At 41.3% G+C, this 25,654-nt stretch overlaps 2 protein-coding genes across 2 annotated transcripts; both read right to left on the bottom strand.

Moving 5' to 3' along the window:
• Window positions 1–7,022: 7,022 nt before the first annotated feature.
• On the bottom strand, window positions 7,023–12,681 carry LOC116226743 (glioma pathogenesis-related protein 1-like). Its single transcript, XM_090138939.1, has 6 exons — window positions 12,018–12,681; window positions 9,913–10,158; window positions 9,378–9,490; window positions 8,316–8,398; window positions 7,397–7,423; window positions 7,023–7,309 (listed from the first exon to the last, which is right to left on the bottom strand). The coding sequence occupies exons 1-6, from the start codon at window positions 12,195–12,197 to the stop codon at window positions 7,104–7,106; spliced, it is 855 nt and encodes a 284-aa protein (XP_089995065.1). The 5' UTR covers window positions 12,198–12,681; the 3' UTR covers window positions 7,023–7,103.
• Window positions 12,682–16,527: 3,846 nt separating this feature from the next.
• Window positions 16,528–25,623, bottom strand: LOC116226746 (GLIPR1-like protein 1). Its single transcript, XM_031589701.2, has 6 exons — window positions 25,306–25,623; window positions 23,233–23,478; window positions 21,828–21,931; window positions 18,608–18,693; window positions 17,503–17,529; window positions 16,528–17,407 (listed from the first exon to the last, which is right to left on the bottom strand). Exons 1-6 carry the CDS (start codon window positions 25,477–25,479, stop codon window positions 17,253–17,255), a joined length of 792 nt encoding a protein of 263 aa, XP_031445561.1. The 5' UTR covers window positions 25,480–25,623; the 3' UTR covers window positions 16,528–17,252.
• Between the last annotated feature and the right edge of the window lie 31 nt (window positions 25,624–25,654).

Here is a 25,654-nt window from a genome sequence, read left to right as displayed (position 1 = left end):
TTCTGCTTTTCATAAAAATGGCATTGCTGTTAAGGCTGCAACTGTGAGACGAAATGCAATGAGACACAATTGATCTGAATTAAATCTTTTACTATAGTAGAGCAGTCACTTTGGCTGTACTTGCACTTATTGGCTAAGAAGTGTAGCTTAAATGTACTATGCATACTGATGGGTTTCTTCTGTGATCACTTGCTTGTGGTATTTGTTGCTCCCAAATTTTCCTCCCCAGCTTTAGTAATTCATGAATCACTCCCTGTGACCCAAGCCTGCATTGGAGCTGTGTGCCACAGAGCTTGGTGTTGCCTCATGCTACGTGCCCAGCACCCACACTGGGCTTTTCACCCAGAAGCTGCTGTCCCAGTCACATTGCCTCACGTACCCAACACTCCCTGCCCAGACCCACCACCATCACCACCCTTTCCTCACACTGCCTGTAACTATAATCTCTCCACCAAGCTCAGCATCCTTTCTGCGACCCAACTTGCACATCTTCATAGGAATGAAGTTGGATTTCTTCCCACTGACTTGTCTAGGAGATGAGTGATGGGTGTTGTCCTGTGGCAATCAATATCACTGTGTGGACAATTTTACACTTGAAAGCATTTCTTTGGAGCTGTTTGCATTCGAAGAGAGTGCTCAGGACTGTTTACTGGCAGAAGATCTAACCTGTGATCAAATAACTCCAGCTTGCTATGGCAGACTGCAGGATGATACCACTGTATCCTGTAAAGGCAAGATACAAGTTGGCGCTTATCTGCTGGCAAGGCCCGGAAGATACGAACAAAGGAGCTTCTGCTGAGATCCCAGAGCCAGAAGCTGCCACTCAAAAGAGAGCTGACTCGACCACTTTGGACTTATAAATAAGTTGGTGCTACAATTGAGAAGTCGCCATCGCCATGGTCACTATCATTGTCAATGGAACAACACCTGATGATCCACCACTACTGAAGACTGAGCTACAAACCATGCTGGATCCATGGTGGTGACTATCTCCCTCTTGCTTCCTATAAAAACTCCTTGCTTCTTTCCTACCTTTTCTATTGCCCTTCTTCCCTTCCCTAATCACCCTAATTCGTAATAGTGACCGTCCTCCCCTTCCCTATCTCCCTGATTAAGATTTGGAATAAACTGGTCAGACCAACATTTGAACTGTTGCTTCTTAATCTCACTCTGGGTATACAGATATCAAAGAATCTCCTCTCCTTCCTGTAAATTGGAGCAAGACACACCCACACAGCCACTGGATCAATCCCCATTCCCAGCAGAATGGAGGAGAAAGCAGGAATTAAAAGATGAGAAAATTCATGAGTCAGGATAAAGACAGCTCAACAGAAGTGGAGATGAAGGAGAAAAACAAACAAACAAAATAACAGGTGCTGTGAAGGCAATCACCCTCACAGACAGATATATAGATGCCCAGTCTGGGAGCAGTGGCCACCCTGGAAGAAACCCCTGCCTCTTCTTCCTCGACTCTGGATTTCATTACTGAGCACAATGTTACACGATGTGATATATCCTTTGGCCAATTCAGGTCAGCTATCCTGTCTGTTAAATGCAAATAATAATAAATGCATGCATATATATTCTCTAAATCTTTATTTAAAGCCTTTAATTTAAATCTTTATTTATCTCTTAGTATGAAAGATGGCAGCAGAAAAGAACTGACAATGGTGAAGTTAAATGTTTTTTTCTTATATGGTGACATTTTAACAAAAGCCTGAATACTTGGGGCTCATTTTCTTTGTGTGATGCCATGTTCCTTGTGAGCTACATCGTGGCTCAGAATTTGAGATACTGTGTTCACAAAACAATAGGTCTAAGATAAAGGAGAAGAAATATTAATAGTAGTTATGCATGCTAATTTCAGCCAGTATTTCTTAACTTGAAGCATAGCTTTCAGACAGAGTTTGTTTTCCTTTGCTAACAGAGGTATGTAGGAACAATAGGTGGTTGAGGCCAAAAGTCTCTAAAAACAAACCGAAGCCATCAGTGATTCCAGCTTTTTGAATGAGGCTAAGATCTTCATTTCTGAACCAGAACCTGTTCTGAGCCCACCTCATTTCTCCCACACCTGGCTTTCCTTCTCTCTCTGCCAGCTCAGGGTGGATGTTACCTACTCCTCATGTCAGGTTTTGTCACTTTCCATACATCCTAATATTAGGTTTCTTCCACTGGCACTCAATTTTAAACCTCGCTGTGTCAATCTTCCCCTGTATTTTTTGACCTACAGAGGACAAAGATTAGCTCTGAGAGAAGAATGGAATGGTACCACTGACAGTAGAGTAACTTAAATGGAGACTAGCACATATAGGCTTAGTAAAGGACAAGTTTTATTCTTCCTCTTCTTTAAAAGTAATACATAGTTAAATCTCCAATATCAAGAGAAAATGATGCTTGGGATAATTGAAATTTAATGAAAATGAGTTATTGCTTCTTTTGGATCCAGAGTTAAGTTCAACTTAAGAGCTGAAGGAGCACTTGGATGATGCTCTCAGACATAGGGTTTGATCACAGAATCATAGAATCACAAGGTTAGAAAGAACCTACAAGATCATCTAGTCCAACCATCCTCCCATTACCATTGCTATGACAAGCTACTAAACCATATCTCGTAGCTCCTCATCCAGAATCTCTTGAACACTGCCAGGGGTGGCGACTCCACCACATCCCTGGGCAGGCCATTCCAGTGCCTGACCACTTCTCTGAGAGAAGAAGTTTTTCCTTATGTCTAATCTAAATTTCCCCTGGCACAACTTGCAGCCATTTCTTCAGGTCCTGTTTGTTGCCGGGGATGACGCCAAACCCCTCCTCATCATAACCTTGCTTCAGGAAAGTGTAGAGTGCAATGAAGTTTCCCCTGAGCCTCCTCTTCTCCAGACTAAACAATCCCAGCTCCCTCAGCCCGCTCCTTGTAGGACTTGTGCTCCAGACCCCTCACCAGTTTCATTGCCCTTCTCTGGACACGCTCCAGGACTTCAATGTCTTTTTTGTAGTGAGGGGCCCAAAACTGAATACAATACTCGAGGTGCGGCCTCACCAGTGCTGAATACAGGGGGATGATTACCTCCCTGCTCTTGCTGGCCACACTATTTCTAATGCAGACCAGGATGCCATTGACCCTCTTTGCCACCTGGGCACACTGTCGGCTCATGTTCAGCTGAGCATCAACCAACACCCCCAGGTCCCTTTCCTCTTCACAATCATCCAGCCACTTGTCCCCAAGCCTATAGCGCTGCATGGGGTTGTTGTGGCCAAAGTGCAGGACCCGGCACTTGGCTTTGTTGAACCTCATCCCATTCACCTCAGCCCAGCGATCCAACCTATCCAGATCCCTCTGAAGGGCCTCCCTACTCTCAGGCAGATCAACACCACCTCCCAACTTGATGTCATCTGCAAACTTACTGAGGGTACGCTCAATCCCCTCATCTAGGTCATCAATAAAGATATTAAACAAGGTGGTCCCCAGCACTGACCCCTGGGGGACACCAGCTGGATTTAACTCCATTAACCACTACCACTACCTGTTGGGCACAGCCCTCTAGCCAGTTCCTTACCCAAAGAAGGGCATACCTGTCCAGGCCACGGGCAGCCAGTTTCCCAAGGAGAATACTGTGAGAGACTGTGTCAAAGGCTTTGGTGAAGTCTAGGTAGACTACATCAACAGCCTTTCCCCCATCTACCAGTCTGGTCACCCAGTCGTAGAAGATGAGGTTGGTCAAGCATGACCTGCCTTTCATGAACCCGTGCTGGCTGGCATCCCCTGGATGCCACACACGTGCCATGTGATCTCACCCAAGATGATTTGCTCCATTACTTTCACTGGTACCGAGGTCAGGCTGACAGGCCTGTAGTTCCCCAGATCCTCCTTATGGCCCTTCTTGTAGATGGGAGCCATATTGGCAAGCCACCAATCCTCTGGGACGTCTCCAGATAACCAGAAGTGCTGATAGATGGCAGAGAGCGGCTTGGCAATCAACCTCCACCAGCTCCCTCAGCACCCGAGGGTGGAGCCCGTCTGGTCCCATGGACTTGTGACAGTCCAGATGGAGGAGGTGTTCTCTAACCATCTCCACTTGAATCACCGGGGGTGTATTCTGCATAGCATCCCAGACTTCTAAACCAGGGCCTAAAGTGCCCTGAGGATAACTGATCTACCTATTAAAGGCAGATGTAAAGAAGGCATTCAGGACCTCAGCTTTCTCCTTATCCTCAGTGGTCACATTCCCTGCTGCATCAAGTAAAGGATGGAAATTCTCCTTGATTCTTCTCTTACCGCTGATATATTTGTAAAAGGATTTCCTATTCTCTTTTACTGCAGTGGCCAGTCTGAGCTTGAGTTGGGCTTTTGCCTTCCTAACTTCCTCCCTGCATACCTTAGTAACTTCCTTGTAATCTCCCCAAGTAGACTGTCCCTTCTTCCAAAGGACATAGACCCTCTTTTTCTTCTGGAGTCTCAAAAGCAGTTCCCGGTTCATTCACACCAGTCTTCTTCCCCTACGGCTTGCCTTACAGCATTCAGAAACAGCCTGTTCTTGTGCCTTTAAGATTTCCATTTTGAGGAGCATCCAGGCTTCCTGGACCCCTTTACCCTTTATGAGCGACTCCTAAGGGACCCCTGCAACAAGCATCCTGAACAGGTCAAAGTCCGCCCTCTGGAAGTTCAAGATAGCAGTTTTGCTACTCACTCTCCTCACATCTCCAAGAATAGAGAATTCTACAATTTCATGGTTGCTTTGCCCAAGACAGTCCCCAGCCTTCACATCTCCCACCAGTCCTTCTCTGTTAGTGAAGAGCAGGTCTAGCAGGGCACACCCCTGGTAGGCTCTCATACCAGCTGTATAAGGAAGCTATCTTCCATGCATTCTAGAAACTTCTTGGACTGGTTTCTCTGCAGTATTATAATTCTAACATATATCAGGGAAGTTGAAGTCTTCCATGAGAACGAGTGCTGGCGATTGTGCAACTTCCGCAATCTGCTCATAGAATGCCTCGTCCATCTCTTCATCCTGATTAGGCAGTCTATAACAGACCCCCACCAAGATGTCGCCCCCACAGGCCTTCCCCTGATCCTTACCCATAGACACTCAACTTTATCATTCCCAACCCCAAGCTCTTCAACATCAAAACACACTTTAATATAAAGAGCCACACCACTACCCTTCCTTCCTTGTCTATCCCTTCTGAAGAGTTTGTAGCCATCCATCACTTCAGTCATGGGAATGGTCCCACCATGTTTCGGTAATAGCAACTAGGTCATAATTAACCTGCCATACAATCGCTTCCAGCTCCTCCTGCTTGTTGCCCATGCTGCTTGCATTGGTGTAGATGCACTTCAGATGAGTCATCTGCTTCTCCCCCAGCTCCAGCACTGTTCCCCTAGGCTCGTTTCTGGTGAGCCCTGTTTTGTCCCCTTCCCCCATCATAGCTAGTTTAAAGCTCTTTCGATAAGCCCTGCTAGCTCTATTGAGGATTATTTCCCACTTTGAGATAGGTAGGTTCCATGGATGGACAACAGGCCAGGGGCTGAGTAAACTGCCCCATGATCAAAGAACCCAAAGTTTTGCTTCGACACCAGCCTCTGAGCCAATTATTCATTGCTTGTGCTTTCCAAGCCCGCTCCATGTCCTTCACTGCCCCTGAAGATATAGAACAAAAGATCACTTGAACTCCTTCTCCTTGAACTAAATGCCCTAAACCTCTGAAATCTCTTTTCATAGTTCACAGGCTTCTCTGAGCAATTTCATCACTGCCCACCTGAACTATGAATAATGGGAAGTAATCAGTTGACCTAATCAGTTTTGGGAGTTTCCTGGTTATGTACCTGACCTGGGCCTTAGGAAGGCAGCACACTTCCCAACAGCTCTGGTTTGGTCTGCATATGGGGCCCTCCGTTCCTCTGAGAAGGGAGTCACCCACTACAATCACCTTTCTTTCTTTCCTGACAGGAAAGTCTAAAGGTGTGGGGGTGACTGCCTTGCCTTAGGCTCCCTCCTAGGGAGATCCTCCATCACCTCACTATTTACCGCCCCTTCAATTTCCAGCGTCTCAAACCTGTTGCTTAGTGGGAGCTGGGGAAGCAGGCTAGGCAGTGATGCTGAGTTGAGACTCTCTTCCAACCCTCCTCATCTGTCAGGTCTGTCTGATTGTGACAGGGCAGGGAGTCAACCACTTTTCTGGGGGTATCTCCCTGGCACCCTTCCCTCTGGCAAGCCAGCGAGTCACTCCACCAGTCGATCTCCCGCTCACACTCTCTAATGGTCCGTAGTCTCTCCACCTCCTTCATGGGCTCCACCACCAGGCTAAGCAGCTCATCCACTTGCTCTCACCTCATGCAGGTAGAATCCCTGCCACCCCCCTGGGCAGCAGCAGGCTCAGGCACTCCTTGGAGCTGGAGACCTGAACAGCCACACTTCTGGGCAGGCCCTCTGTCTGGGTCGCCACAGTCTTCTTGGAATAAGCCCACTGTCTGGTGGAGACCATGTTTAGGCCTGCAGTTCCTGAGAACCTCCCCATTCTCAATGGGTGACAGTGGTTACTCACCTGCTGTGCTCTGTGTTCCCTCAGGCTATTTAAAGCTTATCACCAGGTGCCAACGTCAAGGGTGGGTGATGACACGTTCATAGGGTGTTAAAACTGTGCCGCTAATGTGCCAGCTCCACCCCTTGCTGAATTCAAAAAAGCCTTAAAAAGAGTTTTTTTGTTGGCCTTTTTCACTTCAGATACCCTGATTTTTGAGCGATCTGTATGAAGCTGGACGTTGGACTCAATAATCATTGAGGTCCCTTTCAACTTGGGATACTCTTTGATTCTATGATTCAGTTAGAGCTTTGAGATGCTCCAGGTTTCCAGAAGGCAGTACACTGCCTACATGATCTTTCCAGCAAACTACCCCTGAAGCAGAGCTAAGAAGCTCTTACAGATGTAGAAGCCACGCTAATAAATCACAGCAACTCCATGCACAGCCATTTAAATCTTGCCCTGAATGCAGAAGCATTCTGCATTGGATAAACACCACAAAGGTATAGCAGAGATGGCTTTTTTTTTTATCAAACATGCAGTTCTCTAATGGAATGGTAGAATCGCTAACAGTATCTTAACAATCATTACACATACATAAACGAGTGTGGAAACCACCGCTGTACTAAACGAACACCTACAGCACTCAGTACCAAAAATAGTGGCCTTAAAATCAAGACACTAATACAGTAGTGGTCACAAGAAGAATGCAGCTGCCCAGCTGTGGGTGTGTGGGCCGGAGGCTGAGGGGCTGGAGGCTGAGTGTCCCAGTCCGGATACCAGTTGGTATAACCTACAAAGGAATAAAGAAATGACTGTTAAAGCCTGATCAACTTAGCCATACTCATAACAAAACAATGAAAAGCAATTGAATACATACTTATAAGTTTCTCACGTTCTGCATTTACTGTGGAGAGATCAGAAAAAAGTCATCAATGCAACAGTCTTTGTCTTATAGGAGAATATAGCAAAACTGGTTGTAGGATCTAGCACTGAACTAACAGAAGCTCTCTTTTTCGTCTCCCTCCCCGTAGTTTTTGTGATGCTGATAGTCTTTCTGTGGCCTGTCAGCCTGTGACTTTCAAACTGAGTCAAACTGAGTCAGCCAGAACATTACAGAGGGAAAATGAATAGCAAATGCTCAATTATTTTTACAGCTGAAGCTATCTAGATTCTGGCTAGTAAAGAATATCTCCTGTAAAACTCTGCACAAAAGTAATATTTAAGACACTGTTGCATGCCTGTTACCCTCTGACTATTTAAAATGCTTTTTCTGACTAAGTTGGGGCTGGGTGAGACAATTAAGGTCCACAGCTGCAAACTGCTGTGGAAAAACAAGCTCTCATTGCACTATTTCAGAAAATTCTAACAGTTAAATGAAAGTATTTTTCAGTATAGTCTCATTATTGGTTCGGAACTATAGTTTTCTGGAAAATGTGTTAGGATATATTAAATGAATGGGAAAGTTAAATATACAATTTCTCCAAGGGAAAAAAAAATCAGATGGGAATATTCGTTGGGGATATTTTAGTTTTGACTTCCCTATCAGATAAAAGGCAAAAAGTAATCTAATTGATACATCTTTTGATTGGAAACCCTGCTTTGTACCTCCAGTAACCTTAAATTACAAAATATTCCAATTGATAACTTCATATACTATCCTAACCTGACTTTAGTCCTGTGGTGGGCTACAGACCCACTATGTATTTAGTGCAAACTGACCTATTACTGTATTTTTACTGATACTTATGACACCACTATTTCTATGCAATCTCCTTAGTGAATCACTTTTATCTTACCACAGAGATTTCCTACACACTGGTCGTTACTGCATCCACTACATGGTCGTCCTGCTTTATAAGGTTTTGTTGGGTAATTCCCCCTGAGGAGGAGAAGAACAGTATTTTGTTAGCTCAGTGTTTGGAAGAGCAATTTAAACACACATTTTCATTACACTGCTAGAATAATATATATTGGGAAGCTATTATTAGGCAAAACAACCCTTATTCCAAAAAAGGATCATTATCATTATTTGAAATTCTGCTTAGGTGAGATTCATACCCTTGTTGACATGGGGAGGTTTCTTGTGCAGTGCTGTAGTATTCAGCCCAAATATCTGGGAATCTGCTTTTAGCCCCTCATTACCCATCTGTATTTTTAAAAAATCCATAAAATATATGTCTAGAAATCACAAAGCATGAGAAAAACTTGAGCACTGTCTTCCTTTTATACTAGAATCAGCGAACAATTTAGGTTGGAAAAGGGACTTAAGATAACATAGTCCAACCATCAGCTAACACTACCAGGTTCAGCACTGATCCTTGCCCCTTAATGCCATGTCCACACATCTCTTAAATACCTCCAGGTACAAGGACACCACCACCTCCCTGGTCAGTAATGCCTGACCAACTTTCTACAAATAAATTCTTCCTAATATTTAATCTAAACCTCCCCTGGCACAGCTTGAAGCTATTTCTTCACATCTTATCAATTGTCGCCTGAGAAGAGAGACTGACATCCCACTCACTGCAACCTCCGTTCAGGTAGCTGTGAGAAGGTAGTGCGTGAGAAGGTGAGGTCTTCTCTCAATCTCATTTTGTCCAGAAACTGGATTTTATTCCACAGGCCTTGCTGACAGTGCGTGCCCTCTGCCAGGATCTGCTTGTCTGCTTTTATAGTGATTTGCTGCAGCTCAGACTGCCCAGCACCTAATGCTCTAGATGGTCAGTGGAACCACTGATTGGTGGACATAGCTCTGAAATTTGTTATAACCACTCCTGCCATTGGTAAAATCTGATGTCGTCAGTTAAAGCATATTTAAAAACAAAAACATGAAACCCCAAATGCCATAATTGACTTACGCTGGCCCATAGTCGCAAACAAAATGTGCCACATTGTTGAATCCTTGAAGATTGTGAATTCTAGGGCAGAAGTGAACTGCACAGCCAACTTTGTAACTTGTTGCCCAAACAACCTGCGGGGAATAGTGAAACATGTGATGCACCTGTTCAAAGTCAGTAAAAGCAACCAGAACCAGAACTCAAAGTATTGATGAAGGAATTGGTGACTGAGTAGAAGGATCTTGTGAACATTTAAAATGGCCAGCACAGGGGCAACACTGACAACCCAAAGTGTGCCTGAGACCGGTGACTGGTGGTCTAGCAGCTATTGCCTGACTCCCTCGGGAGCACTGTCAGGGAGATAATACCTTCCAACCATTAATGAAACAGAGCTCAGACAGCCCTGCAGATCAGAATTTATTTCCAATCTCATCCAGCACTAGCATATGGGGTAAAAACCCCTCCATAACTTGTGTTCCAAAGCAGTCTGGTCCAAGTCTGCACTTTTTTTTTTTTTTTTTAAAACATAATAAATCACTGGGCACGTAAGACTCACCTGGGTGTAGTGACCACATTTGTCAGTGCAGTGACGGGTGTTGAAATCGTAGCTGCTGACTTCATTATACCAGTCAGTCAGAGCTGTGTGCACAGAAAAGATGATGGCGGTGCCAGTCCAGATGTTTTCTCCAATAGATGTAAAGGTGGGGTGCATCTTCCGTGGTATTTTAAGGTAGATATTGTGCTCAAACATGCACCTCTTTGCCCATGCTTTAGCAGACTTAGCTAAAGCAGGGTCCCAGGACTGTAGAAAGGAATGAAAATACAATGTAATCTGAACTGCAGTGAGTTAGTTGGATTCAAGTATTCTTAAAGAGAAGATTGCAGTTTTTTTCCCTTGCAGTCAGCTTCTTTGTCTTGTCATTTCTACTCTCAAAGCAAGAAATTTTCTTCTTTCTCCCTCAGATATTACTGAACATGAAACACCTCTCACTGTTCTGTAGTATCTGACTTGTTACAATGCTTAGAGCTGGACTGCAGTGTTTAAGCTGTCATGTCTGCGTGGAGACTGGTATGTGAGACTTGCAGAAAGATTTATGCCACCAGGCAATAAAATGGCAAGTAAAAGTAGGTATGGAAAAATAAATAAGTTAAAATAAGTAAGTGAAGGGATGTGAGAAAAAAAAAAAACAGAATTTTAGCTTTGTGTTCATAATGATAGGTTTGGAGCTGACCATTTGTACTCATAAATCAATGCTGAGTAGTACTATAAATGACAAAGTTTTAGAAATCCCTTGAGAAGGAATGGAGAATGAAAAAAAATATATAAGTACACCACTGTAGAAGTCCTGTTAAAAACTGTGCACAGTACCTCACTTTAAGAAGGAGATGTTGGAACTGGAAGGGATGCAGAGAACATAAGAGAGCATGATCATCCTAAGAATGGAAGGCTTTCATAAAGCAACATCCTACACAGCAGGTTTTATCTTGTGTTAAGTATGCAAACAAGCAATGATCACTTGCTCTTTCCAATACAGGCACCAGAGCCAATGAGAGAAAGCTAGTAGTTAACAAAAGCAAATAAAATGCTGGGAGATATCATCACACAGCTTGTAGGTAGACTGTGCAGCTCTTTGCTGCGAGTTGTTAAGGATGATAAAAACTTGCAGAGGCTGAAAAAAGTCATGCAAGAAAAGTCCATTGTGAGCTTTCAAACGCAATGCAACAGGTTTCTTTATATTTGTCCTTCTCTTATTTCAGCATTGCTGGATCTTTGGTCCGAGCACCTAAGTTTGCTCTGGTTCTTTTGCATTATCAATTAAATATAGATAGATTTAACAGAGTTCCAAGAAATTAAAATCATGAGTAGTATGAATGTTACTTCTTTGCTGTGATCTTCCTTACATAGAAATGACTCATAGCATTTATGTGATTATGCATTTAGCTTCCGTTTCAGCTAAGCAGCACTGCCGGAAGGCTCAAAGTAATGGCATGAGCTGACTGGGGTTCTCTCTCCCACCTATCTGTCTTCTCCTTACACACTCCATTGAGCAAGCTAAGACTGATACACAGCCTGTTCTGACATCCATTACATTTATGGGGAGATCTGCTTTCTAATCCAGAATCTAGCACCCCTGCTCTCCAAGCCCTGTTGCAGCAAATCAAGATGAGGCATCTATTTGAATGTCCAAGCAAATCTCTTTCTTTAGTACGTATTCTAGATTGGAAGAAAGAAGGCAAGAGACTAGATTTCCAAAAAACCCTGTGGTACAGATTGCCTTCCAGGAGTTTTTTAATACCAAACAGATTTCTTGTAAGAAAACTGGACTAATATAAGGAAGATTACTGTCTCTCTCTGAAAAAGATAAATGAAATGCTGAGAACTGAACATTGTATATATTTTATTCAAATACAGTCCTTAGCTGTGGTTGACAATTAGAGCAACAATCTGTTCTTATACAAGAAATCCCCTTCCAATTATTAAGATAAAACAGTACTGTGAAAATGAATTGCTTTCTATTTCCTACGAAGAATGATCATACATAGTACAGAAATCACTGACAAAAAGGGAAAGAAAAGCACAGAGGAAATGGAAACAAGGATGGTCTAAATAAGCAGCACCATCTTCATTAATTTTCAAATAGAGCACAAAAGTCTCCTTACCATACGAAGCATATTGCTGGCTGGTGGATTCACTTTGGATCGGAAGTCATTGTGAGCTCTCACACAGTCTTCAATGAACTTTGCATCTTCTATGTCAGGCAAGGAATATTGGTCGTAAGTATGACAGCAAACAAAGAGATCAAGCAAGAACAGCACAGCAAAGAAAAAGGTGATTTTCATAATTCTTCAATGCTTTTGGTATTTTTTAAAATGTTTTCAAAAGAAGAATTGCTCAGGTGGAGTCGGTACTGCTAAGCTCTTCCTCTGTAGTCCTTTGGGTGTTGAAACACTTGAAAGTGTCAAAGCAACAGGAAGTGAAACTGCTTCCTAAGATGAAGCTCTGTCTGACATCACATCTGCTGGCTGTCCATGAAAGGCATCTGCCATGCATATCGCCAAGAGGCAACAATAAAGATATGACTCTGTCTTTTCTTTGAGTGTGCTTCATTCTGGTTGACTGCCAAGCTATTTGGTGGCTGTAGGTGCTAATCACTGAGGTGCTGCATGATGAGTTTGCTAAAACTTCTGCGAACCATAAAAATTCTACCTATGATAAAACACAGATCTGCTGTTCATCTGATTTTCTTACATCATTATTTTGCAAGACCTTTCTTCCTTCTCAGAATTATTCTAGGAATAAACAGAATTAGCGAAACTGTACATTAGATTTTGACCTCATTAGAAGGAAAAAAGTTCCTAAGCAGCAGGAACAGACCTCCTGACCTTTTGGTTGGGTGTATAGCAAAAGCAATCCCAGCCATGAATGCGTGTTGATTCTCCTTCAGTAGCCACCCGTGCTTATCTGTTAGGCTGACGTTATTGGAAGAGCCTTCTGTGCTCCCGGAAAGAGAACACTGTGGGATTAGTGCTCCTGGTGTAAAATTCCAAGCCTGATCCCTTCCTGGGGCAGTAGGATGTGCGCTGGTGGGATTTGTATTGTCTAATCAATCCTTCCACAAGCTGGTTAATTTTTTTTTCAAAACTGTGGTCCTCCAACTCCATCACATTTATATCTATCTATGCTATTAATAGGAGGCATATAACTATTTATCTGTGTGCACATGTATGGATTTCAAGCATTAGTAATTCTCCCCACCCATGTCTTGGCCCAGCCATGATTTGCTGACTGATTTCATGAAGGTAGGGCCAGCTGCAGAAAGCAATGGTGTGGTGGGCACCTTCTGGGGCTGTGGATCTTCTGGGAGAGAAAGAAACAGGGCCTACAGTTGTCTTTGTTGGCTATATTGCACACACACAAACTGTAAAAATAGAACACAAGTAGCATACTAAAATTGCACCATCGATTTAGCAATCCAGTGATCTAGCAGTTTTATATTCGTGTAGCTGAAATGTGTGTGGAGACTGAAAAGAGATGCTTTATGAAGCAGGAAATCTTGGCTTATCCAGCATATTTGGGGTTGTAAGATGCTTTCCTGCAGAGTTGACTCTGGCTCCATCTAGTGAGTCTATCCTTAAAATAGAAGTGCAGTCTGCCTACAATCAAGTAATGTTTTCACAAAAAGCAAATCAGCAGCATTATTATTTGGAAGAAAATTCCATAATTCCATGCTTAGATTTCTCTTTCTCACTTCATACCTCCTGCTTTCATTTTAAGATGGCTGGAAACAGAAGGTTCCCATTTCCTTTTTTTTTTCTTTTTTCTTTTTTTTCCCTAATGTATCATGTGGTTAGATAAATAAGAACTGGTGGACTACATACTAACAAAAGACCAAGATGTAAAATTGCATTTAGCTTTCTCCTCAAGTTATCAGCTTTCCCAGTGAATGCTGTTACTTGTGCTGAGGACAGAGACACCTATTTGTCTTTGACTTGCTTGATTCAGCTTACCAAGTGGGTGGATTTGCTAGGCTTTCTTGGTCTGCCCATGGGATATGCAGATATAAGATCACCTGCCCTTCCAGGGGTGTGAACAAGCTAGCATTCTGACATCTGTTGCTACTTGTATTACACAATTTCACCTCAGGATAGGGACTAATTGGAAGGATCATGTTGGTATTGGATGATTTCCACATGAATTCTTTTGTAATAAATTATTTTGGAATTATTTATTGAAAAGAATCACAGAATCACAGAATGGCCAGGGTTGGAAGGGACCTCAAGGATCACCAAGCTCCAACCCCCCCCCCGCCACATGCAGGGCCACCAACCTCCCCATTTAATACTAGACCAGGCTGCCCGGGGCCCCATCCAATCTGGCCTTGAATATTTCCAGGGACGGGACATCCACAGCCTCTCTGGGCAGCCTACCATGTCAACCGCACCACTCAGCTTGGTGTTATCAGCAAACTTGCTGAGGGTGCACTCGATTCTGTCATCGATGTCATTGATAAAGAGCACTGGTCCCAAGACAGATCCCTTCAGCTATGTCCATCTTGACATAGAACCACCCTCTGTCTGTGGCCTTTCAACCAGTTCCTTACCCATCAAGTGATCCACGCATCAAATCCACATCCCTCCAATTTGGAGACAAGGATGTGGTGGGGGACCGTGTCAAAGGCCTTGCTCAAGTCCAGGTAAATGACACTGGCCGCCTTTCCCTTGTCCACCGATGCCATCACTCCATCATAAAAGGCCACCAGATTGGTCAAGCATGGCTTTTTTCTGCTGAAGCTGTGCTGGCTGTCACAGATCACACGCCCTTTCCTCATGTGATCAAGCATGTCATCCAGGATGATCTGTTCCATGATCTTCCTAGGAACAGACGTGAGACTCACCGGCCTGTAGTTCCCGGGGTCCTCCTTGCTCCCTTTCTTGTAAATGGAAGCGACATGACCCCTCCTCCCGTCATCAGGCACCTCACCTGACAGCCACGACTTTTCAAATATGATGGAGAGTGGCTCGGCAACCACCTCAACCAGCTCCTTTGGAACCCTGGGATGCACGCCATCCGGCCCCATAGACTTGTACACATTCAGTCTCACGAGGCAGACTCAGACCTGCTTTGTCCTCACAGCAGGGGGGGGATTTACCACCCTGGTCCCCACCTGGAGGTTTAGGGATGCAGGGCTCAGGGATGGGAGAAGTACTGGAATCCTGGCCGCCAGTGAAGACGGAGGCAAAGAACTCATTCAGTACCTCAGCCTTCTCTTCGTCCGTTGAAGCAAGTTCTCCTTTTACATTTACCAAAGGAGGTACACTCGCTTTGGCCTGTCTCTTCTGGCCAATGTACCTGTAGAAAGTCTTCCTATTGTTTTTCACATCCCTCGCCAAGTTCAGTTCTGCCTGTGCCTTGGCCTTCCTGATCTCACATCTGCAGGTCCAGAAAAGAAAAGGTGTATTTGTCAATTTGGGGGTAATAATGAGGCTATAAACAGACAATAGTATCACAGGATGCCATCATTACATGGCTGGACTGCAGATAGTTCTGATAGTTTTTCTGCTGTTTTGGATAGGGGAATTTGTACAGTACTGCTTACTCCAGCTATGCCTGGCAGCCTAACAGAGCAGAACTGCTTGCTGATTTCTCTGATCAATATACTGGGAGGCTGTTCTTTTGTTCTCCCAAAGATACCCCAAATTAGGGAATGGGGCAAACAATATGATTTTTGTGAACAACAGACAAACCAGCACTGAGGGTGGTAGCAATGAAGTAAACAAACTGACATTTTATCAGTTTGTAGAAATATCCTTCCTGTGCCTCCCAGTACTGAGCAAAGCGTAGTACAAAACTAGGCCATTTCTTTACTAATTGTCTATTGCAAGTATTAAGGAAACTTTCCTGACAGTTTGGAATTCAGTTTCTCCATCATAAGAAGCCATCTAAAGAAGGATTTTATCTTTCAGTAAAGCAATGGGAAGAACTGCTCCTCAGGAATGTCCACACTGAACAATTTTGTGTGTAAAAGCTGCCTGCTTATGGTCATAAGTATATAATATTAGATTCCTAGATTTGAGAATGTAATCTACAAATTTTGAATTTGCAAAGTATGTTCCATATTTTAGTAATCTTTCTGTAAGAAAACTTACAGAAGAAATAGCTGTTGTATCTAATTAATTTTCAAGAAGAGTCTGGCTTATTTTCTTCAAGACTGTGTTATAATAAATACTTTTAATATATAAAATCAGTGGATTTACAAATACTAACTTATATAATAATCTGCAGTGTTTTAGACCCAGATTGTCCATCAAACACACAAAAAAAGGAAGCATAAGACAAATTATTTCCTAAAGATGAACTCATGGAAGCTTCATTAAGCTCAGATTAAGTTTCAGAAAATAGCAGTTTTTCAGTCTGGATTTTTTCAGTCTGTTTTATAATAAAGGTGAAATATTACCTAATAATAATGAACTTTAAAACAGCTATATTAGTATTTACCAGTCAAGACAATGACACAATTAGGAAAATCTACTTTTATTATACTGGTAACAAAAGAAGCTTCAGATTATTGTATAAATAACATTTTTTTTTTTTTAAAGAAAGTGAAATAATTAAAGATTTGATCTGTTGGATATAGAAGAGTGAAATCAGTGTTGAATACAAAGGCTTCAGTAGGTTTAAAAAACAAGAACATTTATTATTAAAACTACAGAACACTTACAGGACAGTAAATATTCTATGCATCAGTAACAGTACAGTGTAAAGCATAGAACAGCAAAAGTTTAGAATTGAAACACAAGGTTTAGGGGAAGTTAGGAAAAAAGTAATAATGTGAACAATCTTATTTTGAATAAGGAACAATAAGTGCACAACTGAATAAATATCAAGTTGTACTATTTCACAAACATCAGTACTTCTGAAGAACTTCTTTCTAAAGAAATGTCTTAACAAATTTTACTCAGAACATTCTGTCGCTCTAGCAAAAATGACTTTGTATGTAATCTGATGCTAGCTTCCTCTTGGCATTAAAATCAAGCATTTGTCACCTCAAATATTGGTTTAGCATGAACTGTAATAAATTTTTAAACTGATAGGCATTTTTCTCTTTGAATTCCAAGAATACAGTGTATAAATCTGGTAACTAAACAGAGTTAAATACATACATTTGGCAATTAAAAACAATGCTTCTAATCATCAAATGCATCCTTAGTTTACTAATTTCTCAACATGGATCTTATCTACAAATAATTTTTAAATTTTTATAACATGTTAAGTTTTCTGTAAGGAGCATAAAATAGTAACAACACAACTTAAAAGAAAGCTGACATATCAATATAGATTTTTGCTGAAAACATTAGAGATTATGTTCAAATATTGCATGTATTTCAAATCAATGTTTATGTGGACATAAACATGTTTGTAAAGTGTTTTCTGAACAAATAAATAGCTAGAAAACCAACAAATATCAGCAATGCTCTTGAAATTATAATAGCAATACACGCCTCATCACACACAATTCTGAATTCCCAAGGTGGATTCCATCTTGAGTAATCTAAAAATAAGCATATAATTAAAAGTTTAGGTGAGAATACATACATTTGTAGTAACTAAGGAATATAAATAACAGTGCAAAATTGTAACACTTACAAACAATTTTATCACGTTCTTCATTTCCTGGAGAAAGGAAAAAAAAAACAGTTCTATCAGGCAGCCAGAATTTCTCTTTCCTTCAATCTTTCCTAGTAAACTGAAACTTACCAATCAAACAAGAAAATCTGACAAATCTGAGAACTTGAATTTATAAACCTTACAAAAAAAGTGAAATTGCTTTGATAAAATTTAAACTGCAATACTTTATAATGCCTCCATAAAGATATTCTTGCTTCTAACAGTAACACTGATGAGAAAAAAGGCCCACGTGAAAATGAATTGAAGCCTTATATGATCATTTTCAGTTTGAACCCTCTCTTCTTTGTGCTTCTCAAAATAATAAATACTGTTTAATATTCACAACATATACATGAGTTAGTACAGCTTTATGGTTGAGAATGGGAGACAGACTGTTTCCTAAATTGGGCCTAAATCTTGAGATAAATATAACCTGGTAGTCCTATCTGTTTTTCAGAGGTGTCTCCTACTTTGAAAGTAAGACCCATAACATTATTTATTGCTTTTAAAGCTATACTAACATATATTAAGGCAACTAGTTGTTAAACCACAAGCATAACTTCCAGTTACTGAATGAAACTTAGAAGCTTATACCCTAACTTTAGCCACATGAATACTCCAGGTTTTGGCTTTCCAAAAACTGGAAGGAAATAGTAGGTAGAAACTGTATGTTTGGGACCTTCTGAAGAGAGACACCAAAATAAGACCTTTGAAAGTAGATAGATGCTGATTTCTTTATCTGGCTAATGATGTCATACCAAATACTCTGAACCTTTACAGAGTACAACAGAAACCATAAGACATTTAAAACTGCAATCATGAATTAGCAAATCAAATTGAGACTGCATAAGTATCACTAAGACATTGATTCAGTAACATGAACAATGCATTTGTTTCCAGAATATAAATAGCCTTATGGATAGTTTATAATTGCAAAATACAATAATACATAATACTAAATAATACAAACTGGACCTGAGAGAGCATCAAAAAGGAGTAATCCACATTTTGCAGCAGTTTTTATCAAGCACTCAGTTGTATTTTTTCCTTTTATGTATTACATTTTACATTGTCTTTCACTTACTACACAGTTTCCTATCACAGAAGTCCCTCCTGGCACATTCACTGCATGGTGCTCCTTCTTTATATGGTCTTCTTTGAAAATTACCACTACAAAGGAAAAAGAAGTGTCTATGAGACAGGTAGGTCATGCATAATTTTAAAGAAGTCATTGGTTGAAGTAAATACACTGAAATACAATGAATCGCTCACTATTTGTTAAAAACATTGGAGACGTTTTGAAATCTCTCTTTTCATTTCCTCTGTTCTCTCCACGTGAAAGAAAAGATTGCTAGGAAGTGATTTTTTTTTTTTTTTTTTTTACAGGAAGGTACTTTGGCTTTTTATTCAAATTTTACACTGGTGAATAAATGACTTCAAAACAGAATGTTCTAGGTAGAATTTTGTTTTAACTGAGATAAATTGAGAAGAGTTTTAGAGTGGAAAATTTTAAAGCTGACATAGTCCTGAATAGCTTGTAACAAATCATTTAGTAGAAAAATAAAAACAACATATGTAGCAAGAAGATATTCAGTGGGCTACTTACTGTTGAAAAACATAACCTTCATTCAGCAAAATACCTGAAAATGTCTAACAGTAAGAATGCAGTCTTAATGAATACAGGCGGATTATTACATGCTTAAGTACCTCATCTAAGTGGAGCCTGACTGTTAAGTATAAGGGTCAGCCTGCAGGACTCATTAGTGGCACACTCATAAAATCCACTTATACGTTTAACTGGAAGATCTGACAACACAGATATCATTCTGGCTGCCAAGCAATCAGCTGCACAGGTCCTGGCTATGCTGTATGGTCTGCTTAAAAAGATGAAGCTGTGTTATGCTCACAGCCTAACCCCGGGAACAAAGAGACAGATTAAGCTCCCCCAAAGGACTGTGGGCTACTTTTCATCTCAATAGCAGACACTTGGAATAATTTTCTTCAAAGGAGATCACTTGCATCAAGACCTATGATAATTTTTTCAGGATTCCAAGTTTCTACACACACTCTGTACTATCTGTATTTATAAAAACAGGAGTTACTCACCAGACATAAAGATGTAAGAGCTGGTAAAACATTGCTGAAGAAGGTGCACAGAGAACCCCTTGAAGACATTACCTGCAATTTAACTGCAATTTTTCTTTGACATGCCTTTATACACATTCACACGCTGTTGGTTGGCTTGACTGTTACCCTAGAAGCTAGAGTAGCCCATTTCCACCACATGCACTGCCCTGAAACTCAGACAGGAAGAAAATGGAAGCAGAGTACCCACCCTCTTAACTCTTCTGTTACTAGGAATCAAAGACTGCTTTGAACCTGCTATAGAAAAGCAGGAGAGAGTTCTGTGTATGTAAACATAAATAAATACATACATATACAAAAGTTGCAGGTTAAGTGGCAAAACTTTTAAGTCAACATCCATATATACACTCACAGCATGAGTGATTTCAAACAGAAGGCTAAACTGAAAAGGGTCTCAGACTCCAGAATGGAAAGCTAGGACAAAGCAAAGCTTCTAGAAGCTCTGGCCAAAGCATAGTATCAGATAACAGTGTGAAAGGAGAGCCAGCTGGTGATTGTGCACGGTTCAATTGCAGGAATGCAATATAAGCCACAGAGACTGCCTGAGCTGCAGTTCAGGAGGTCTGTCTTGGTATCAAAGGCTTCAACTGCAAACAGTAATTGTATTGTTACGACAGAGTTTAAAATCCTCTGTAAAATCCTCTTTGAGAAAACATACCCTAAGCTACATATCCAGAGAGATGGAAGGCACTGCCTGTTTCCTGAGATGCCTTGCCTTCTCATTACAAAGAAATAAATCTAAACATTGAGTAACGTCTAAGTTGTGGAGTGGTACCTCACTGAGAAGAAATAATGAATGGGGAAAAAAAGGCACAGATTAAATTCTGAAGAGGAAAAAAAAGTCCCCTTCTCAAGAGGGAGTGAAAGAGCAGCATGGCTGAGTTCAGTTGGCCATTGGGCTGAAACCATCTCACACATGTAGCAAGATGGGGCAGCTAACTTTAGGCATGAGAATGCTGATGGGAGGTGATGGGAACCTCAGACATGGATGGTACCGGAGCATGCTGTCTCATTTCCTTTGAAAAACATCTATAAAATAGCTACACTGCACAACTGCTATGCTGAATAAGGTAATTTTAGCAAGGTGATCATTTAATTGGTGCATCCTCAATTCTGAGAAGAAACTGCTATCTGTTAGGGTGAGTGAGTCCTCAGGGTGCTCTGAGAAAATGGTCTTACTGCTCTAGCTCCACTTATTTCCTGTGGTGTCTTAGAGATTGGGGTTCTTAGTATCAAGCAGTTAGACCTCATCTCTTTGTCGGATTGAAGTGATAGGACAAGAAGTAGTATTTTTTTTTTTTTTTTTTTTAAAAAAAAAGCAGGCTTAGATTAGATAAAAGGCAAATTCTTCACACAGAGGGTGGTGAGGCGCTGGCACAGCTGCCCAGCAAGCTGTAGATGTCCCATCCCTGAAGGCATTCAAGGCCAGGTTGCATGGGCACTGGGCAGCCTGGTCTAGTGGGAGGCATCCTTGCCTGTGGCACAGTGCTCGGAACTGGAAGATCCTTCCAACCTAGACCACTATTCAGCTTAGCTGTCAGTTGTCAAGAATCTGCAGGATGGCACAAGATATCAGCATGATAAATTGTTACAGATTAGAAAAGATCAAATTAATAAACCGTTACAGACCACTGTTGATGTCAATTAGTCATGATTCTGAATCGACAATTGGAAATTTTTTTACATCAGATTTTAAAAAGAAAACAACAGCAAAACTCCATATCCCAGTAAGTTTCAAAATAATAATGCAATTAGAAGTACAGCTAGGAAGAGATAAGGGCAGAACTTAAAGGAAATATTTCATTCAAACTAACTGAACTCTGTGACAGTGGCCCAAGTTTGCTAGAAGTAAAAAAGCTGCCAAGCTTCCCATTTCTTCTGGCTCATATGAAAAAGAAAGAAATGAAGAGGATTATAAACCAGAGTGGGAATCGCTTAAGACTGCCACAGAATGACTTTATCAGTCAAATTAGTAGATTAAAAAAAAACAAGTACATGTTGTAATGGTTATGTCTCTGCTAGTAAACGAATTAGACAACTACTATTCTCTCTAGGTTTAGCATTTACAAGGCTACCAATAAACGAAGATCTCAATGTACTTTTAGTGAACTATTATTACAATTGATTTCTCTTTCTTCGTATTTAGAAGAACAACTCACCGTGGTGCATAGTTGCAAACAAAATTTGCTGCATTTCTTATTCCTCCAACTTCCTTACAGAAAGCAACAGCACAGCCTAGTTTATAGGAATCATCCCAAACAACCTAAAAAACGTTCAAAAATAAATTAAAATGACACAGAGGGTAACCCAGTCTAATATCTAGCAAATACCAGGTTATTTTAAGAGACTCTACATATGAGTTCCATTTTGCAGTAACTGATCTACTCTTCATGTTTACTCATAAAAACAGTGCTGGTAAGAAAGCATTCTAAGATGCACATCTAAATATACCTCAGGAGTAAGGGAGCTATCCTGCAAGTTTCCAGAATTTTCTACAGGACAACTTTAGTAAACATCATTGGCTTTATGGTCACTGGGCAGGTTCCAAGGAACAGAAGAGAAATTAATGACAACTACTTGACAGCTTCTTTAAGTAGGACTGCAGAAAAAGTCTTCTTATGTGTGCTAAAAATGGCCTGGGTGGTAACTACAACACACTTAAGCCTGAAAGCTTTAGCACTGTACAATTTCAGACTGACCACTGCTAGCTGCCATACTTGAACAAAGATGGTTTACTGTTGCTTACAATCTAAGTATCCACTACTTTTTCTTGGGAGATTCTTTCTATATCCTCTGCATATGTCCTGAACTTTAAGAACTTTTAACTATATACCTACAATATCTGGATGATCATATATCCCACTTCTGGAAAACAAAGACAAACCAGATTGTTCTCAGTATCTCCCCGGCATGAATAGTACAGGCCTCAGACTGACAAAACAACCTGAACATCCCTGAAAGTTCCATCCTGTCCATTTTAGCTGCCAGAAGTGGTTATGTTAAGCAGACATAACCTTGCTTAGAAAAGGACTTAAATGTTTAATTTGGTATTACCTGAATCCCAGATTAAGGACTATCTTTTCTTACTAGATATAATTGATATAATAGGATATAATTGATTTTGGCTGGATTTTCATTTTCTCCTGGTGTTTTGTTGTTTTTTCTTTTTCTTTTTTTTCCTATTAAGGAGTTCCCATAGATATTTTGCAATTACTGTGATTATTTCCAACACCAACTCGACATTTCCAGAATTCAGAATGATGTGTGTACACAGCTGGAGAACTCAGAGTGATTATTAAGTAGAGTTCACAAAGTATTGATACAATTAAATGAGTAGCAAGGCTAACATTGTAGGCAATAATATATTATTACACATGATTTTATGAAACAAGAAGGTAAACCAGGTAACTTGCAGTGCTGCTACTGCCTGAGATTAGAAAAGACAATAAACTGATGGTCACTACAAACCACGTTCACAATTCTGTATTAGTGACAGACCCTGATTTGTCTGGTAGGCACTATACTACTAACTACACAGAACATTTTACTGAAGATGATTCTTACCTGAGTGTAATGACTGCAGACTTTACTACATGTCTGCAATGAGTAATTGTAGTTTCTGACTTCATCATGCCACGCTTTAATGGCATATTTAGCATGAAATATATGGTAACTTCCAATCCATAAATTCTCTCCAACACTCATAAAATGAGGATGGCAATGATATCTCATGTTTAGATACGCGTTATGATCAAAAATGCATTTATTTGCCCATGCCCTGGCAGTCCTTGCCAAAGCTGCATCCCAAGTCTGCAAAACAATAAAGTTGAAATAGTTATGCAATGTTACAGGAGTCTCCAACAGCCAGATAAAAACAGTCAGGCAATAAAATGGACAAATACAGATCATTATATATTAATAGCAGGTAGACTTTATATATTGGAGCTACATAAAGAAATGCTTTTCCTTGTTTAAGGCAAGTACTCATGTTTTATTCTGACCTTTCCAGTGGCAGCACAGAAATACAAACTTAAAAGAATTTTCCCCTTTTCACTGTTGAAAATTAACTTTGTAAGAGCACATACTAGCAACTAAAAAAATGTTTGGAACGCACTTTTATCTTCAGATAAATGAGTCATTAATTAAGCGTGAAACTTCTGGGGGATTTTTTCTTATTGAACAAATTATTAAGGATTTCCATCGCATAAACATTAATTCAGAGTAAAAAGTACACAGCTTCTGTAGATTAAGATGTATAAATATTTCATGCATTTTAAGAGATTCTCCACAAACACATCCTGCACTAATGCTTTAAATACACCAGAGCATTTTACAAACACGGCTTCATAAAATATGTTTGTTTGGCAAATAATTTATTCTGCTATTTATTATTTCTCTGCAGTCTACCACTGTAACATAACTTCTGATTATTTAACAAATGTATTTTGTATTTGTGTTCCAGTCACGAGTGCTTTTCAGCAAGCTTCTTCTACCTAAGCTTGCTGAACTACCTAGTTTTATGTCTTATAGAAAAGATCCCAGATTTTTATGCCTAAGCTTAGCATTGTGCAGACATTTTGGTTTACTCTTTGTCTCTACATGGCTGCCAACGCTGTTATCACACTAAAGCCTGTTGCTTTTTTTTCTAGCAATCTTTCTAAATTTGTATTTCCTTTTTTCATCATTTTTCTCTGCTTTTCCTACTCCAGAACGCTAACCCCAGGCATAGTGCTTTAACAAGGTGCTTCAGACTAAAGGTTACATGGCTCCCCATCTGCCATTCTGGGTTCTAACCCATGCACACAAAGCCATTCTGTTCCCACAGTGTAAGAGTACGTGATAATTCTCAAGACTACTTCAAAATACCAAGAAGTCAGGTCTCTTTTTTTCAGCACATTCTTCAGTTTTGTGTAACCATTTTCACCAAAGTTTTCAGTGCAATTTGTCAGTACCAGATACAAAGACTTTTCCTTGATACCAGAGATCTCCTGCTCCAGTATTCCAGTTCATACTCTTGCTTTTGACAGAAAGCAGAACTGCCTTCTGGTGCTGGACTGCTTATCTTCTGGAGGGAGGTCAGGGGAGACCTCATGGCCCTCTACAACTTCCGGAAAAGAGGTTGTAGCAAGGTAGGAGTCAGCCTCTTCTCCCAAGTAGTAGTGATAGCATAAGAAATACGGGGCCAAGAGTTGCACCAGGGAGATTCAGGTTGGATATCGGGAAGAATTTATTCTCAGAAGGAGTGGTGAGTCATGGGCACAGGGAACTGGTGCAATCACTGCCCCTGAAGGTGTTTGAGAAGTGTGGAGATGTGGCACTCAGAGCCATGGCTCAGTGGGCACAGTGGTGCTGAGCTGACAGTTGGACTAGATGATCTCAGAGGTCTTTTTCAACCTTAACAATTCTGTGGTTCTTCCCAACCAGAAATTCTTTGGGGCTAACGTAAACCTCTTTTGTTTGTCCATTCATCAAGCTGCACACACAGCTGTTTCTATCTCACCTGCCTATAACCAACCCAGCTTTCTAAGATATTTCTCATCAAATAAGCGTGATGATATCTGAACACACACGGCAGCGCTTCTACCCCGGCCACCTCACTGTGCCACCCCTCTCACACAGCCGCAGGCCGCTGCCTACCATGTACCGCATGTTGCTGGCGGCGGGCTCCACATTCCTGCGGTACACGTTGTGGGTGCGTACGCACTCCCTGATGAAACCCTTATCGTAGATGGGCGGCAGGGCGGAGACGTGCCCGGCCACCGCACCCAGGGCCGCCGCCGCCACCACCGCCGCCATCACCCACAGCCTCATGGCGCCGCACCGCCGCCACCGCGTGGGCACGCGCCGGTCCGCGACGCCGCTTCCAGAACGTTCGGTGGGCCGGCCGAACTACAGCCCCCTACAGCCCCCACGAGTGCGGCACCACTCCCCTTCCCTCGGTCTCGGCCGCTTAGAGCTCCGGGCCGCGCGGGAGCCGTGAGGGGCC

Source organism: Phasianus colchicus, chromosome 1, assembly GCF_987193195.1.
Source record: "Phasianus colchicus chromosome 1, bPhaCol1.hap1.1, whole genome shotgun sequence".
Taxonomy (NCBI): domain Eukaryota; kingdom Metazoa; phylum Chordata; class Aves; order Galliformes; family Phasianidae; genus Phasianus; species Phasianus colchicus.
The sequence above is the reverse complement of the archived record's forward strand: the minus strand, read 5'-3'. Positions and strand labels throughout refer to the sequence as shown.

Excerpts from the sequence above, each read along its gene's own strand:
- LOC116226743 (XM_090138939.1), bottom strand. The coding sequence starts at position 12,197 with ATGAAAATCACCTTTTTCTTTGCTGTGCTGTTCTTGCTTGATCTCTTT. Across the intron at positions 7,424-8,315 it reads GTGTGTAGGAAATCTCTGTG|TAAATGCAGAACGTGAGAAA; the intron begins GTAAGATAAAAG and ends ATCTCTCCACAG. Across the intron at positions 7,310-7,396 it reads AGAACGTGAGAAACTTATAA|GTTATACCAACTGGTATCCG; the intron begins GTATGTATTCAA and ends ATTCCTTTGTAG.
- LOC116226746 (XM_031589701.2), bottom strand. The coding sequence starts at position 25,479 with ATGAGGCTGTGGGTGATGGCGGCGGTGGTGGCGGCGGCGGCCCTGGGT. Across the intron at positions 23,479-25,305 it reads CCAGCAACATGCGGTACATG|ACTTGGGATGCAGCTTTGGC; the intron begins GTAGGCAGCGGC and ends ATTGTTTTGCAG. Across the intron at positions 21,932-23,232 it reads TCTGCAGTCATTACACTCAG|GTTGTTTGGGATGATTCCTA; the intron begins GTAAGAATCATC and ends AACGTTTTTTAG.